General features: G+C 38.9%; 1 protein-coding gene across 1 annotated transcript in view; it reads right to left on the bottom strand.

Annotated features, from left to right (window-relative positions):
• The window catches only part of LOC132833376 (alpha-1,3-mannosyl-glycoprotein 4-beta-N-acetylglucosaminyltransferase B-like), a 244,518-nt gene that overhangs the window by 37,377 nt on the left and 188,151 nt on the right, over positions 1-18,990 (bottom strand). Inside the window, exons 8-9 of the mRNA XM_060851600.1 lie at positions 6,727-6,841; positions 488-618 (exon numbers count right to left, since the gene is read on the bottom strand). Of these exons, the coding sequence (XP_060707583.1) occupies positions 488-618; positions 6,727-6,841 (246 nt within the window). The remainder of the gene's footprint in view (positions 1-487; positions 619-6,726; positions 6,842-18,990) is intronic.

The raw sequence follows: 18,990 nt of genomic DNA, 5'->3' as shown, positions 1-18,990 counted from the left end.
GTTTTCTTTGTCTGGTATTGAAGGATTGCTTGAGATTCCCTGGAACCACCACCCAGAGGTAAAAGGCAAATGGCTGAATGGAAAACAAAAATAATTGTAATTTCCAGTGAAAATTGAGTTGGCTGAATAAAGAATGGTGAAGAAGACTGATTTGATCAATATTCAAACAAACATATGATTTACTATTGACACCACAGAAGTTCCCCATAGTAGATACTTAACATACTAATGCCATATGCAAAACCATTTTTCTAAAACTAAAGAATTTATTGTCTGTGCAGCCTTTTTCATCACGACCATGAAGTAGTATGTATTCTATCTTCCATAAATCTTAATTTTTTTCAACATAAAGCAATGGCACTATTCAGCTTCTAATATTCAGTTAATTGCTTAATTGAAATGGAAATAGATATAAAGGAAGTAACAGATGATTATTGCAGATTTCATTGTTGGTATTTGAGCTACCAAGAATGAAAAATTAACTTACAGTATCTTTCTCAGGATTGCATACTTTCACCCACAATATGTGATCCAGCAACCAATCTATTGGCTTGTCCTTGTAGAACATGATAATGAATTCTATGACGAGTGTCAGATCAGGAGATTTGAACAACTTTCCTAAAACAGTGTAAAAAATTAATGAAAACAATTTTACTTTTCCACTCTATGCTTTATTGGGAGATTCTACAATATTAGTTGAGACATGATCATAAATATTGGCAAAATTTAACAGATAAAATATGTGAGTACAATAATTTTATAAAAGTGGACTCATTATGTAATAAAATTAAAAAGAGTTTCTTCTGATTGTTAAATCCTTGGGTGTGATGACAAACTGTGTTTCAAGGCACATCACTGCTACAAAAATACTGTTTTATTGATTGCAATATAACTAATGTGTAGGTTCCTCTGGTTATTCTTCTCCAGTGAACATGACAGCACTGTGATACTTAGTAGCCTTTCAAAATGTCATCCAAATTTAATTAGCATGACTTAATGGATTTTCTTCTTTTAGACCACACTAAATATATAGATAATTGCAACACAGTTAACTGTGAAAGAAAATTGCAGTCATGGTCATCTGAAATGCACCAACTGGTCAATATAGTCTATTGCAGACTAGTATTGAGCCCCAATTCAATTAAGGTAGTATAGTATATTAATAAATGCAAAAAATAGAGAGTACATGAAAACAAGTTATCCACGGTGTGTTTAAGGCACTCAGTAAACAAAGGTTCATTTAAAAAAATAAACAATGACTCAGATATTGTGATGGCGAGAGAGTCAATTCCACAGCATAGAGTGTAGCCGCGCGTCGGGACCATGCAGAATTTGAGATGCAGCTGATTCCGAAGGAAATCTACTCTGACTTCTGGGTAGCTACTATATGGAATACCCAACTCAAATTAAACAACCTACTCAACCTTTAAAATCTTACATCCCTCAGAACCCTGATCTCTAACCACCATTCTCCCTAACCAGAAACTCCAGCCAATACTATCCCCTACAACTAGGGCCCAACATTGTGTCACTGCCTTGAATCCTAAATCTGATATCACCCATCCCTAGACCAGGCATGATAACAAATTGCTGAGCATTGACAGGCATCTTTATATCCTCTTTGGCCACTGGTGAGGTCCCAAACGACTGAAGAATAGCCAAAGTAGTTCCATTGTTAAAGGATAGCAGGGATAATCCAGGAAATTACAAGTCTGTCAGCCTCATGTCGGTGGTAGGGAAATTGTTGGCAAAGATTCTCAGGGACAAGATCTAAAAGTATTCAGAAGCAAATGGACTTATTAGCAATAGACAGCATGGTTTTGTGCGGGGGAAGTCGTATCTCACTAATTTGATTGAATTTTTTGAGGAGCTGATGAAGATGATTGATGAGGGAAAAGTAGTTGATGTTGTCTACATGGACTTCAATAAAGCCTTTGACAAGGTCCCTCGTGGCAGACTGATGCAAAAGGTGAAGTCATGTGTCATCAGGGGTGAGCTGGCAAGATGGATACAGAAATGGTTTAGTCATAAGAGATAGAGGGTAACAGTACAACCATGCTTTTCTGAATGGAGGATTGTGACAAATGGTGTTTCACAGAGATCAGTGCTGGGACCTAATTGGTCAAATTAGTAAGTTGGACGATACAAAGATTGGTAGAGTTGTGGATAGTGAGGATTGTCGTCCAGTTTAATCTGGATAAATGTGAGGCAATGCACTTTGAAGGTCAAGGACAGGTGGAAATTATATAGTGAATGGCAGAACTCTTAAGAGTATTGATATGCAAAAGGATCTAGGTGTGCGGGTTCACAGAGATCACCTAAGGTGGCAACACAGGTAGATAAGGTAGTAAAAATGGCTATGGCATGCTTGTGTTCATTGGAAAGGGTGTTGAGTAATGGTATTGGAAGGATAAGCAAGTTATGCTGCAGCTTTATAGAACTTTAGTTAGGCCATACGTGGGAATGTTGCATACAGTTATGGTCACCACACTATCAGAAGGATGTGGATGCAAGAGGATACAGAAAAGTTTACCAGGATGTTGCCTGGTATGGGGGATTTTAGCTATGAAGAAAGGCTGGATGGACTGGGTTTGTTTTCACTGGAAAGCAGGAGGTTGACGGGCAACCTGATAAAAGTTTACAAGGCTGTGAATGGCATGGATAGAGTGGAATGTATGAAGCATTTTCCCAGGGTGGAAGGGTAAATTACTCAGGGACATAAGTTCAAAAAGTGTGTGAGGAGAAATTTAAAAGAGAAATGCGAGGAAAGGTTTTCACACAAGGGTGGTGAGTGCCTCAAACGCACTGCTAGAGGTGGTGATGGAAACAGATACAGTAGCAGCATCCAAGAAACACCTGGATGAATACATGAATAGGAAGGCAACGGAGAGATACAGATTCTATAAATGAAGATAGTTTTAGTACGGAAGGGCAAAATGTGTCAACGCAGGCTTGGATGGCCGAAGGTCTTGTTTTCGTGTTCACTCTCCCCAACCTAGCAACCTTAAATCACCGTCCAAGCCACTGCACTGGACATCTCTCTCCAGATGAGACATCACAACCCCAACCTGTTGGCCTAACCACCCAGATGTGAAAATATCCCCCACATCCTGGACAGACCTGACAACCCTGGCCATCCCTCAGACCTGACACCCTTCGGCCCCCTGCATTCCCTGCCACTGGAACTGACAAGCCCCTCTCACCCACCTATCCTGCATGCTGGCTTGACATTCTGCCAGATGACACTGCCCACATCCACCTGATGCCAGGTTTAACATCACTTCTCCTGACTCTGATCTAGCCTAACCATATCTAGTATTCCACTTTCCTTAGATGACAAAGTGGCAAGCTGTGTTGCAGGATATTTAAATTACAGAACACGGCAGACTGACTGCTGCAAATAGGAGCCATGGTTATATATTGATTCTCTTCATTCCTGGATTAATGAGTAAGCCCCTGTCCAGGAATCTTGAGTGCAAAAGCAATTTAAAGCTATATGGGTAAGATTTAGTCTGATCAGGAATGGAAATAGGGTTTCTAACTCTGATCAGGATATTTGAGTCAGTGCTACACTTAAATGCTGATGTTTCCTTGAATGTATTCCGCATGCTATTGGCAGTGATTTCTTAATTGTTCTGTCTCTAGCATATACCAATTTTACTTCACATTCAGATATAATCAAGTTACCAACATCTTTAAGATCTTCAAATCAACATCCAGCTTACTAAGAATAGTTTACAATATTTAAATAGCTAAGAAAACATAATCACCATGGCTCAAATATCAACATTCATCTCCTCAGACTGACAATAATGATGAGCCCCTTAAAAGCTGCAAGCTTATTAAGACTGTACAAATGAATGAAATCTGATACGGTTTCATAAACTGAATGCAATTTCAAGCTCTAAAATACAGTAAAGTTCTTTTGTCTTAAAGCACAGAAATCCCGTGGGGTTATGCTTGACTTTCTAACATTAATAACAGCATTTTCTTTCAAGACAATGGCAAACACAAAAACACATTCAGTGTCAGAAGTATATAAATAATTAAATTAATATATAGTTTTCATAAACCAATGCATGTTTAGGAAAGAGATTTTTCTTTAACTTCATGCACACAGAAAAATTTCATTGCTTTGTGCTATTTAAACAATGGATTTGACGGTGTTTTTGATTACAAACATAACTATCCAATAGGACTCAAATATCAAGGCAACCAGAAAAGGGCGATATTTACATTGTTGCAAATTTTAAAAAATAAATAAAATTTTAGATATATTGTTTGTGAACTCCATGTTGGGAATACCATGAAGGAGATTTAAATCCATTTAGGAAGCAGCTTTTCAGGGTGAGGTTAGTATCTTTATCCATTGTTTTAAGTGGGGAAATTCCAACTGGGAAGTGGGTAAGATGATCATGTACTTGTTCCCATACATTAAGATGCAACTTAAAGTTAACACTTAATTGCATTTTCTAAAAAAATGTCTTTAACTACCTCAAACTGTTGCTTCACTGCTGTAGCAAGATGTTAGATTGCCTGGATGCCTCTAGTCTTGTGTAGCGTAATGGTTCTTTAAGAATGAATGTTAAAGCTGTATTAAGCTCTACTGAACCTGATGATGTCATACAATGTTTGAGTGAAGGAAAAACAAGTCTAACACAAGTCCTGATGTGTCATCTCTGACTCCTAAGAGTTCTTGAAATTATGCCTAACTAGACATATACGTATTCTTATCAAGTAGCAAACTATATCTTATTAGCACAAATGCCTCTTCTTATTAAAGACCCAATAATGGTTTATTGTCTCTGACTGCTAAGTAAATAGACCTTTAAATTCAGCACTGAAGGGAGGAATTGTGGTTGTTCTCTCCCCAACTATAGGCCATCAGTATTTGGTACTGCAAGATACAATACTGAAGCACTATGATTGGCATAGACATAGATCATTTTATGCTAGTAACTATCTCACAGACTTTGATGATGGGTCAGGGTTACAGTTGAATGGCAAATAGAAGCCTTCTTCACGGCATTCAGCAACAGAACAGAACAGGACTGCAATAAGTTTGCAAACTTTGTCCCAGCTTGTCTGTTAACAGTCATTTATAATTGATTTCAAGAATGAGCAAAGATCAGAGTGTTTCGATGCAAGGTTGTTTTAATTACTAGATTGGAACTCAGTTGTGACTGGTAGTTAAAAAAAGTCTTTGTTGGTGGTTGTAATTAACACATGTGGATGGAGTAAATTGACAAAATCATTTCCCTGGGGTGGGGGAGTCCAGAACTAGAGGACATAGGTTTAGAGTGAGAGGGGAAAGATATAAAAGAGACCCAAAGGGCAACTTTTTTACACAGAGGGTGGTCCACATATAGAATGAGCTGCCAGAGGAAGTGGTGGAGGCTGGTACAATTGCAACATTTAAAAGGCATTTGGATAGGTGTATGAATAGGAAGGGTTTACAGGGATATGGACCAAGTGCTGGCAAATGGGACTAGATTGGGTTGGGATATCTGGTCGGCATGGACAAGTTGGACTGAAGGATCTGTTTCCGTGCTGTACATCTCTATGTTTCTATATATGGATTCCTTGGATACTCTGTCACTGTGCTAGTGTAACTTTCTTGGAGATGCACACTTGCAGGGTGAATAGACTTAGCTGGTATAGAGGCAGGAAAATTGATAAAATTCAGTGGTAATATTCTTCATACCTGAAGTTATGAATACACAGAATGCTTTTGCTGATTGTACTTTGGATTTACACCATGCAGTTAATTTTGAACAGTGTTAAGATAACTTTGAGAAAACCCAGAGTTACATAATTGTAATGGAAATATTCACTTTGTGCTTAATCTCATCACACTCAATTTCATTGTTATGCAAAAAAAGGCCTAAATCAATACCAAAACATCAATCAAATTTCAACCGAAATCCAAACTGAAAGGGACTTCTCAAAAAATCTTTGTTCCAAAATATTACTATAAATGGCATAAAGAAAAAGTTCCCTCAGTGCTTTGTTATTTATGCATTACCTAATATGAGTGATGCACTGTAAGGACCAGGCTTGACATGGGTCTCTGCTGATTTAGCTGACATAAACTGGGAAGATAGAGGAGTGCTGTAAATAGGCTTAACAGTCTGAATAGTGAAGATTAAAATCAGACTAAATTCACATTTTCTGGTTAATATTCAATAATGTCTTTTGGAAACTTGTTGGACTATTGAGCTTGGCTGTGACATGCTCGTAGATTTGCTGACCAACACTGTCTTGACTGTCATATGAGGAATTACCATTGGCTAGGTGACCAAAAAATGACAAGTGCCTATGAATGATTCACCTGCATTAGACCCCTCAGGATGGAAGGAAAGACAGTGCATTAATATAAATATAATAAAGTAGATATTGGCAGAATTATCAGTGCTTGAAAGAGGTTGCAGTTTTTTGAAGATCATTTAAGCATTTTCTGAGTACAAATGTATTATACTATAATTGTAATTAAGTTATTTAAAATTAAATACACAAAGGGTCTTTACAGGATGATTCAAAAATGTTAGTCTGGTGAAGTGCATTAAATATTAATCTTCTGTAAAGTACCATGTATTGATCTTAGGTCATCTATAATAAAAGGCATTAATAGATTTGTACTTCTCCAGGATATGTTCACTTGCATAAAAATTTGTTCAAATGAAAATTTATTTTGTGAATGCAAAATACGATTACAAACACTCTTACCAATAAATCCAAGTTGCGAAAATTCCAAGGTCAGCCAGTCATCTGAAGGTTGCTGTTCTGCAAAGTTCATCATAGTTTGCAAGTAGTTGGGTGTTGCTATAATATCATCCTCCAACTGTTACATAGACAAAAAATCAAGTCATCGGTTTATTGTCGTGGAATGAGTAATATATTTAAAGCAAACATGGAGTGTTTTAATTTCCTTGGGTGGTTAATTGCCTAATACATTATTTTTAAACCAACAACACTTAAAAGTAGATATGTCAACAATTCATCAAATAGTTCACAAAGAAAATTTGCACATGAAAAATTAACCAGCATATTACTGGAGAAAACTAATGTAATTTGTTTGCCTTTACTTTCTGGCTGCTTAACCTGACACCTGCCCGATATCCGTCATCTTAAGCATTCTCTCCATCCATCACTGGTGCAACACAGGAAGTGTGCTTTTGACAGCACCTCTTAATTCCCTGATCTTTAACACCTTCAACATACTTTTGTAACCGGGAGTATGTACAACATATAACAATTTCCTGATTGAAACCACAAAATGTACATTCAAATAGCTATTTTTTGACTTCCTACTTTTTTGCATCCATCTTCTTATTTTTGAAAACATAAATAATTCCAGTTTTCAGCAATTATAAAATTTTCAAAACATGTTTTAGCTTCCATAGCACCTGCAGTTTTATTACTTTTTTCTCATACATGTTGCCTTTGTTGTTAGTTACCGAACACAAAATAAATAGATAACAAAATACAAGCAGTGCAATTTTGTAGTATGAAATGCATATGCTTTAATTACATTCATTGTGGTTCATATTATGGTACCCTGGCTCTTAATGTATTGTGTTTTCAAATAAATGTCAAAAATTAAAATCTGTCACATCTTGTGTCACTTCGCCATCTCGGATTCCTCGGGTATCGAACATCCTGGTGATGGAGGTGGAAATCCTGACTGCTGAGAGCTGCTGGCTAATCAGTACTTCGATGCGTCTGTAGAAATCAATGAGGCCAATGCAAGTGGGGTTCTACATCACACAAGGCCTCAGATCAAGGACATACAAGTGATGGCAGAAAGGGGGTTGTGGAGGAAGGTGTTAACAACAATACCAGTAGTTGATTTTCCTCGATTTGGCACTGAATGCTTTTCAATGAGGTGTTGTTACACAAACCTGCAAACAAACATAGGAAGGTGGCTTGTTGTGGTCTAACACCAGTGATATCTGGATGAGACCTTTTAGTGGGTATTAATTTGGATGGGTATTAACTGGCTTCTGCTCAGCTAAATACCTGACACCATGAAAAATGCCATGGAGTAAGGCAACAGATTCTGTAAACTGATTTTGGACAGTATACAGAAAAGATTCATTAAAATTATATCAAGAGTTCATGGGATCCAATTATGGAAGTTCCACACATTTTGTTTGTATTGTCTTGACTTTAGAATGTTGAGGGTAATTCATTTAGGTCTCAAAATGATAAATGAATTTAGTATGAAAGGTACAGAAAAGTTGAAGTTTGTGGTCTGTTGCAATGGATGGGAGTTTCTCAGTTGTAGATGTGTGGATGATCAACTTTCAGCACCTTTAAGAAACCAGTTGGCCATCTAATGGCCGCTATGTAGATTTTCAGTCAATGAGATTTCTTCAAGTTGTTCTGACCAGCCCTCTAGCTTTTACTTCAAAACTTTATTGAATTTAAATTTCTCCATCTGCCATGGTAGATTCAAGCCACTGTCTATTGAACATTAGCCTGCCACTCTGGACTACTGCTCCAGTTAGATAGTCCCTATATCACCAACTCCTTCTAATTATTTTGGCACTGGGATCAGTCTTGGAATTTGGACAGGTGTCTGCAGCCACTGCTTCAATGGGTACTCCTGGTTACTCAGTCATCATCCTTCAAATGCATCTGGTCATATAAACATCGCTGGCACCTACAAGTTCCTGAGAAAATAGCAGTCATGGCTGCTCCTTCCATGCAGGTTGAAGACGAATTATATGTTGATTGAATGGGAGTTGTCTTGTCATTGAATACCTTGGCTAGCCCACTGTACTCTATAGCTACATGAGAATAATCAGTTGTGCCTCACACCCTGTGAAATCCCACCATGGCAGCAAAGCCTCTGGGTCTTTGTGTCTGACTATTGCAGTCAGTGGGGAAGGTTATGAATTGCCCTGTATGTTTGAACTTGATAATATAAAGACTTTTGGACAATGGTGCATGGCAGGCTGGGTAATGCACTCGGACCTATATGCGGCTTGGGATGAGATGGAATCAAAATTTTCAAAACCACTGTGACTTTCAGTGTAGCCAACACTGAATGCTTCCTTCACCAGCCACCCACACTAAAAACACACACACACACACTATCACCCACGCACACAAACACACTCACCCACCCCACACCAATCCTAAACACACAACTACATTCACCATTACACACACTAACACAATCGCATTGGAAAACTGAGGCCTCCTCAAGGTTGCATCGCTTATTCATCTGCATGTCTACCCTATATACTCAATTGTCTGGGTACGGTTCCATCTTTACCTCTCTGGCTAATGCAACCTTTATTCCACAGATTGAGCTCCTGCATGCACTTGCTTTGACCATACTTATGTTAATGAAGGAGCAATGCTCCGAAAGCCAGTGCTATCAAATAAAATTGTTGAACTATAACCTGGCTGTGACTGTAACAATGTTAATCTGGCCTCCTATCTCGCCTTTATCTTATTCTCTTGCTCACTAGTAGATACATTGCCAACAGAAATAATAAATCTCATATACCATAGGGCATAATGTTGCAATTATGAGATATTACCAGACGCTATCAGTTTACAGATAATATAATTCATAAGACTTCAGATAATGTCAAAGATTCTAGACTATCCATAGTGTATCCTGCTGAAGTCATGTGCAGAGCCAATATCCTCTATATCTGCCTTTAATGTTAAACGTGAAAAAAACTGATGTTCTCACCTGGCATGTTTCACATGCTGAGCTTGATGTGTTGCTTCAGTTGATTAGGCTGTTAATATTAGCAAGCCATTAGTGGCTCAATTGAAAATGGGATTGAGCTCTACCCACTCAATATATTATGTGATCAAATGTGGCCAACTAATGTGATCATATTGAGATCATACCCACATCATCACACCATTGCTGCAGAATGAAATTGTCCAGTTCTCATAAATTTCAGAAACTGTCCTTGTGTGAGGAATTCAGAAAAGGATGGCTTAATGTTTCAAATTAGTATTGGACAATTTAGAAGTGAAATCAGGATAATTCCTGCTGTGGAGGGATTGCCTTAAGAGCAAAGGTAAAACATTTTGGAACTCAACTCATTGGAGTTTAGAAGAATGAGAGGTGATCTCATTGAAACATTCTTAAGGGGCTTGACAGGGTAAATGCTGAGAGGATGTTTCCCCGCATCAGACGGTAAAGGACCAGAGGGCATCGTCTCAGAATAAAGGAGCGCCAATTTAAAGCTGAAAATGAGGAGGAATTTCTCTGAGTGGTGTGAGCCTTTGGAACTCCTTGCCAGAGAGAACTGTGGGGGCAGAGGCCTTGTGTACATTTAAGGCCATAATAGAATGATTCTTGATCAGTAGGACTTACAGGGAAAGAGCAGGAAAGTGAAGGTGAGGAATGTTCACTCAGCCACAATCCTATTGAATGTTGGGCAGGTTCTAGAAAAATCTTTGTGTTTTCTAGCTATGGGAGATGGTCAGAGCCAGGGAGATGGTGAGGGTGAAAAACAAAGAGATGAGAGACAGGCAGACATCCTGACACAGAACTTCATTAACAGTACAACACAAACACTGCCCCTCCTGCCCTGGGAGGCAAAAGGACCTGACAAAAAAAGGAAAATAAAGATTAAACAAGAAGGGTGGGTTAGCAAATTTGCAGATGACACTAAGGTAGGTAGAGTTGTGGATAGTGATGAAGGATGTAGTAGGTTGCAGAGAGATATAGATAGGATGCAGAGCTGGGCTGAGAGGTGGCAAATGGAATTTAATGTGGACAAGTGTGAGGTGATACACTTTGGACGGAGTAATCGGAATGCAGAGTACTGGGCTAATGGTAGGATTCTAGGGAGTGCAGATGAGCAGAGGGATCTCGGTGTCCATGTACACAGATCCCTGAAAATTGTCACCCAGATTTACAGGGTTGTTAAGAAGGCATACAGTGTTTTAGCCTTTATTAATAGAGGGATTGAGTTCCGGAACCAGGAGCTTATGCTGCAGCTGTATAAAGCTCTGGTGCGGCCACACTTGGAATATTGTGTACAGTTCTGATCACCGCATTATAAGAAGGCTGTGGAAGCTTTGGAGAGGATGCAGAGGAGATTCACTTGGATGTTGCCTGGTATGGAGGGAATGTCTTAGGAGGAAAGGCTAAGGGCCTTGAGGCTGTTCTTGCTAGAGAGAAGAAGGTTGAGAGGTGACTTAATAGAGACGTACAAGATAATCAGAGGGTCAGATAGGGTGGACAGGGAGAGCCTTTTTCCAAGCATGGGGAAGGCAAACACGAGGGGACACAGCTTTAAAGTGAGAGGAGATAGGTATAAGACAGATGTCAGAGGTAGTTTCTTTACTCAGAGAGTAATAAGGATATGGAATGCACTGCCTGCAATGGTAGTACTTCGCCAAGTTTAAGTTCATTTAAGTCTTCATTGGACAGGCATATGGATGTAAATGGAATAGTGTAGATGGATGGGCTTCAGATTAGTAAGACAGGGCGGCGCAACATTGAAGGCCTGTACTGTGCTGTAATGTTCTATGGTCTACGTTCTAATAAAGGTCCCGACAATCCTTATTTTCAGTTTCAGTTGTAGAGTTGTAAAGTCCATGCTGAGGCTACCATGAAGGACTCTCCTCCCTAGCCTCAGCCCTTACCTAAGGTATATACAAACATTGAAATTGTATTTTGTCAACATGAAACACTGTAATTACACAATCCGTGGAGATACCGCAGTGTCACCAAAATTAGAGGACTCAATTGCAGTTGGTAAACCATAGGTGATTAGGAGATAGTGAGGACTGCAGATGCTGGAGAGTCAGAGTCAATAAAGTGTGGCGCTGGGAAAAGCACAGCAGGTCAGGCAGGATCTGGGGAGGAGGAGAGTTGATGTTTCGGGCAGGATCCTGTGGCTTCCATTAAGAGTATGAACATAATTTGTGAAAAAATATACAGGTAAAGGGAGCAAATATATGATTTTAAAAACCAGGACTGAATATTGATTATATACACTGGTCCAAATACTCTCTGCATCTAAAGCTATTTCAGTTCAAGAGTACACTTGGTAGTTCATGGCTTTTAGCAGAGTTTGGCACTTAAATATTTGTGGTAATCCTTTTACAATGCTGATTTGATAATTTGGATAGTGTTTTCTATGTGTACACATATATGATTGACTACTATGCTGTACCATTACAAAATTTGAATAGTTGTCAACAATTTTAAAAAGTTGCAACTAAAAGTCCATTGTTTATATTCTGAAAAAAATCTTGCTTTCATATAGAGAATAGAAACAGGAAATGCTGGATTGGTAAGCAGGCCAGTCAACATCTACAGAGAGCTGTTCAGAGTTATCAACCCAAAGTTTAATTTTGTTTCTCACTCCACTGATACTGGCTGACCTCCTGAGTATTTCTAACATATCCAACATTTCTTTATATATTGGATTTTCAGCATTTGCACTGTTTGGTCTTTGCAGTATGTAGGAAACAATTAAGGCTGTATTTCCTTTTAAAATTTAGCCAAAGGGTATATTTTATTTGAACTATTATTTCATCATTCATGATACCATCTGAATTACAAGGAGCAATCAAAATGACTCATAACAGGCAGAACCAAGGTTCAAATTATTTGTTGGTCATCAAACTCTCTGAGATTAATTTATTGACTTCTGTAATCCTCTGCTGCCATATTATGTAATTTAATCAACCTTTGCCAGTACTGCCTCCTTACTTCTGAAGCAAAATAACATGGAGTCTCATAGAATATTAGTTGACAAATTACAAATAAATTGACAGTTTGTCTTGTATTATAGTGCTTAATTGTTTCCCATATTTGAGTAAAGGCTGATGTATTTTTTTTTAAAAGCTAGGCAAACAGAAACAAATTGAGTTTGCCTAGCAATTACTTATAAAGTTCCTCTTGTCTACAGATAAGGCAATCTGGAATCCTAAAGAAACAAAACTGATGACACAGCACAAATGTGGAATGAAGGAGGACATCAATTTTAAACCTGCTTAAATTAAAATGGAACTGGCAGACATAGTTGGCTTGATATTACACTTTGATGAGGAGGAACAGAACTTTTCAGGTGCATCCTTTAAATGTAAAATAAGGTAGCCCTTAAATAAAATAAACAATGTTCAGAACTTTGCTCACAATCAAATATCTTAATTTTAACTTGAACAGAAATAAATTGGATAGTCTAATAAATGAGATGTGAACATGAAAAAGATTTAAAAAGTGTGAGAACCTTTTAAGATTGCTTTCAAGGTACCTTTGGTTATTGTGAATACACACAATACTTTAGGTTATTGGGATTATTTGATTAATGAAATATTGGGTAGCAATAAATAGGGAATAGATGGAACTAATGTGTGGAGGAGCTGCAAGACTGTACAATGAAGGGATCTTGTAGCGCTGCAGTGATGTGCCTACCATCTGAGCCAGTAGACCCAGGTTCAGGTTCGAGTTCCTCCAGAGGTGTGTAGTAATGTCTAAGTAGGTTGATTAAAAGACTCTATAACTAAAAAAGCTCTGTTGCCAAAGAAAGCTGCCTTGGTTTCTGTCTCACTGACTGATCCAGATCCGATTTGACCATCTGTGATTTGACTCAAAACCATCTCTGCTACCAATGTCGAATCAGATTCAAATTAGTCAGTGAGACAGAAACTAAAACACAAAAGTTGCTGGAAAAGCTCCGCAAGTCTTAAGGAAGGGTCACTGGACCTGAAACGTTAACTCAGATTTTTCTTCATAGATGCTGCCAGACCTGCTGAGCTTTTCCAGTAACTTCCAGTTTTGTTCCTGATTTACAGCATCCACAGTTCTTTTGGTTTTAGAAAACAAAACACCTTTCTTTGTCAGACATGGTTTTGAAGAGGTGAAGACAGGAATATGATAAGTTCATTACAGTCAGAAGGTTGTTACTTTTGAGAAGAATAGCTGAAGCCAGGTGTAAAATGTTGGATACAGTTTCGCATGGATGTTCTGTGAAGCTGAACCTTATGATTAATAGAAAAATTAAACACTTTTATGGACATGGGTTACATTTTTACAAAAGGAAAAATAAGGTTTAACCTCAGCAGGTTTGCTTCCTACTAGATGTGGGATCAGATATAAAGTATGCTTAGAGCTACCTGCTCAAGAATTGGTCAATGAGGAAGGTTTCAATAGTCCACAAACATTTGTGAAAAAAAAACAAGAAAGACGATTTGGCAAAATTATGCAATTACATTAGAAAATTACATATTATTTATAAGTTTTTTTAAGAGCCAGCACAGCCTTAATTACAAAAAAGACCAATCAAATGTAGTAAGGTGACATGATTTACATCAGGTTAATCCAATGGTATTTCCTGGGAAAGGGTTCTTAATTACAAGAAAAGTCCAATCATCTGTAATATGGTGACATGATTGACAGCAGGCTAATCCAATGATACTCCCTGAGAAACAAATTGTTTGATGCATCCCATGCTTGCTAGTTCAAGGTTAGCTCAAATACCAAATCACTGGCTTATGATTCATATTATGAAAACTCCATTGTTTTTCTCTTATCTCTAAATGCAACCAACTCAGCAAAGCATCAGTTCAAGTTCAAAGTGTCAAAAAAAAATCTAAAACCATTTTGTTATGTTATTTTAAATTGAAAAACCATTTTGTGGTTAATAAAAATCTACATATACATGTTGCTTCTGACAACAACCTAAATTCACATTTTAGATCATCAAGGAAGGTCTGGACAGTCCACAAACATTTGTAAAAAAAAACATACAAGAAAGATGATTTGTTAAATGCTTATGAGCCTTTGTTGAACTTTAATTAAGTTAGAAAGGTAGGCAGTTTTTCCATCGAATACTTTACAATGGAATTTAGTAAACTACATTCAAGATTGAAGATAATCTATTTGTTTATTTTCAACTCAATAATTGATTTAAATTAGTAAACTGTGCTGAGCTGTTGAACATGGATAGACTCCTAGTATGAAATGTAGTTAAATTTTCAGAAAGAAATATGCTTTTGGTACAGATATCAAAAGTTTTAAACAATTTCTGGGAAAACATTCAGTCTCAGCAATCTTTCTCGTTCAAACAGGATATTCAACAGTATTCAACATAAATAATCACAATTTCAATAGAGACCAAGGTACAGGCAGAAAGTGCAAAGGAGAATCATAACCAACAGGAGTGAGGACCCCTGACGATGTTACTAGGAATTGGAAACCTATAATAAAGGAATGATTCCAAGAATATCTGGGTATAGTCAGCAGGTGCTTTAGACACGACTCAAAATACCATCACAGAATTTTAATGATGCAAAAGGAGGCTATTCAACCTATTGTGGAGGAGACCGCAAGGACTGCAGATGCTGGAGGTCAAAGTTTAAAAGTGTGGTGCTGGAAAAGCACAGCCAGGAAGGCAGTATCTGAGGAGCAGGAGAGTCGACGTTTCAAGCATAAGCTCCTCAGCATTCCTGATGAAGTGCTTATACTTGAAATGTTGACTCTCCTGCTCCTTGGATGCTGCCTGATCGGCTGTGCTTTTCCAGTGCTACACTTTTACATTCAGCCTATTATGTATGCACAGGCTCCCAAAGCATTTTAACTTAGTGACAACATCTTGCCTTTCTCTCAAAACCCTACACATTACTTATATAGAAACAATCAGCCAAAACCGTCTTGAATGTCTCAATTGAACCTACCTCCACTATACATCCAATTAATGCATGCTTTACCCTAATTCATCGTCAAGTGAAAACGTTTTACCTCATCTCACATTCACTTCTGACAAACCAGTATAAAATTCTGCCTTTTGGTCTCAATCCATTTATGAGTGGAAACAGTTTCTGACTATCCAGACTTCTCGTGATTTTAAAAACTTCTAACAAATCTTCTCTTAGTCTTTGTCTCTCTAAAGAAAACAATACCAACTTCTTTAATCTATCCTGATAACTGAAGGGTCACATCCCCAGAACCATTCTTGTAAATCTGTTTTGCACTCTTACCGATGCATTCATAGCTTTCTAGATTGTGATGACCAGAACTTTACATGATGCTCCAGCTGGGTCTAACCAGCATCTGTTATAACTTCCCTGCTGTTGTATTCTATACCTCTACTTATGAACCCTAGAATACGGAGTGCTTTATTGACAGCTGTGTACATTGGTCACAATTTATGCAAATGTACACCCAGGTCTAGATGTTCCTGCATACCCTTTGGAATGGTACCTTTTATTTTATACAGTCTCTCCATGTTCTTTATACCAAGGTGTATCACCTCATACTTTTTCACATTAAACTTCATCTGCCACTTATCCTCTCCCTTCACCAACTTGTCAATGTACTTCTGAAGTTCCATGTATTCCTCCTCATAATGTACAATTGTCTCAAGTTTGGTATTTCAACCCCAGGGCATCAACGTAGACTTCAACAGTTTCCTCATTTCCCCTTCCCCCACCTCACCCCAGTTCCAAACTTCCAGCTCAGCACTGTCCCCATGACTTGTCCTACCTGCCTATCTTCTTTTCCACCTGTCTACTCCACCCTCCTCCCTAACCTAGCACCTTCATCCCCTCCATCCACTCACCTATTGTACTCTATGCTACTTTCTCCCCACTCCCATCCTCCTCTCATTTATCTCTCCACCCTTCAGGCACTCTGCCTGCATTCCTGATGAAGGGCTTTTGCCTGAAACGTTGAATTTATTGCTCCTCGGATGCTGCCTGAACTGCTGTGCTTTTCCAGCACCTCTAATCCAGAATCAAGTTTGGTATTGTTGGCATTTAAAATCTGATTGAAGATTTGTAGCTCGGGTATCCGTTGTTGTGGTTCTGCTCGCCGAGCTGGAAGTTTTTGCTGCAAACGTTTCGTTCCCTGGCTAGGGAACATCATCAGTGCTGTTGGAGCCTCGTGTGAAGCGCAGCTTTGATGTTTCTTCCGGTATTTATATTGGTTTGTTCTTGCCGCTTCCGGGTGTCAGTTTCAGCTGCAGTGATTTGTATGTGGGGTCCAGGTCGATGTGTCTGTTGATGGATGTTCTTGCCGTTTCCGGGTGTCAGTTTCAGCTGTAGTGGTTTGTATATGGTGTCCAGGTCAATGTGTCTGTTGATGGAGTTTGGGGATGAATGCCATGCTTCTAGGAATTCTCTGGCTGTTCTCTGTCTGGCTTGTCCTATGATAGTGGTGTTTTCCCAGTCAAATTCATGTTGCTGGTTGTCTGAGTGTATGGCTACTAGAGATAGCTGGTCGTGTCTTTTTGTGGCTAGCTGATGTTCATGGATGCGGATTGTTAGCTGTCTTCCTGTTTGTCCTATATAGTGTTTTGTGCAGTCCTTGCATGGTATTTTGTAAACTACGTTAGTTTGGCTCATGCTGGGTATTGGGTCCTTTGTTCTAGTGAGTTGTTGTCTGAGCGTGGATGTTGGCTTGTGTGCTGTTATGAGTCCTAAGGGTCGCAGTAGTCTGGCTGTCAGTTCTGAGACGCTCCTGACGTATGGTAGAGTGGCTAGTCCTTTTGGTTGTGGCATGTCCTCGTTCCTCGGTCTATCTCTTAGGCATCTGGTGATAAAGTTGCGTGGGTATCCGTTTTTGGCGAATACCTTATATAGATGTTCCTCTTCCTCTTTTCGCAGTTCTGGTGTACTGCAGTGTGCAAAAGGGCCACAACACACTGCAGTACACCAGAACTGCGAAAAGAGGAAGAGGAACATCTATATAAGGTATTCGCCAAAAACGGATACCCATGCAACTTTATCACCAGATGCCTAAGAGATAGACCGAGGAACGAGGACATGCCACAACCAAAAGGACTAGCCACTCTACCATACGTCAGGAACGTCTCAGAACTGACAGCCAGACTACTGCGACCCTTAGGACTCATAACAGCACACAAGCCAACATCCACGCTCAGACAACAACTCACTAGAACAAAGGACCCAATACCCAGCATGAGCCAAACTAACGTAGTTTACAAAATACCATGCAAGGACTGCACAAAACACTATATAGGACAAACAGGAAGACAGCTAACAATCCGCATCCATGAACATCAGCTAGCCACAAAAAGACACGACCAGCCATCTCTAGTAGCCATACACTCAGACAACCAGCAACATGAATTTGACTGGGAAAACACCACTATCATAGGACAAGCCAGACAGAGAACAGCCAGAGAATTCCTAGAAGCATGGCATTCATCCCCAAACTCCATCAACAGACACATTGACCTGGACACCATATACAAACCACTACAGCTGAAACTGACACCCGGAAACGGCAAGAACATCCATCAACAGACACATCGACCTGGACCCCACATACAAATCACTGCAGCTGAAACTGACACCCGGAAGCGGCAAGAACAAACCAATATAAATACCGGAAGAAACATCAAAGCAGCGCTTCACACGAGGCTCCAACAGCATGATGATGTTCCCTAGCCAGGGAACGAAACGTTTGCAGCAAAAACTTCCAGCTCGGCGAGCAGAACCACAACATTGTTGGCATGCTTTGAAATTGTCCCCTGCACACCAAGATCTATATCACTTATATTTACCCGGTAAAGCAATAGTCCCAATAATGACCCTGGTGGAATTCCCTGGAAATTCCTTAGGCTTCTTCCAGCCTGACAAATACCTTTTAACTATTACTCTCCAGCAATTTCTGTTTTGGTTTTACACTATTACTCTCTATTTCCTATCCCTCAGCCAATTTTATTTCCATATTGCTACGCTCTCATTTATTCTATGACCTATTAATTTCCTCACAAATCTGTTATATGGTACTGTATCAAGTGCCTTTTGGAAGTCCATGTATATCACAAAAATAGTCTTCCTCTCATCAACCTCTCAGTCACCTCTTGAAAGAACTTCTGCAGGTTAATTAGATATGATTTTCCATTAGCAAATCTATGCTGACTCTTCCATTGATTATCAAATTAATCCACATGTTTCCATTGACTATTAATTCTATCAATAACTGTTTCAGGAAGTTTTCCCACCACTTCAGATAGAATGACTGAT

Source organism: Hemiscyllium ocellatum, chromosome 36, assembly GCF_020745735.1.
Source record: "Hemiscyllium ocellatum isolate sHemOce1 chromosome 36, sHemOce1.pat.X.cur, whole genome shotgun sequence".
Lineage (NCBI taxonomy): Eukaryota > Metazoa > Chordata > Chondrichthyes > Orectolobiformes > Hemiscylliidae > Hemiscyllium > Hemiscyllium ocellatum.
Note: the sequence above shows the minus strand (reverse complement) of the source record. Positions and strands in the feature narration are given on the sequence as shown.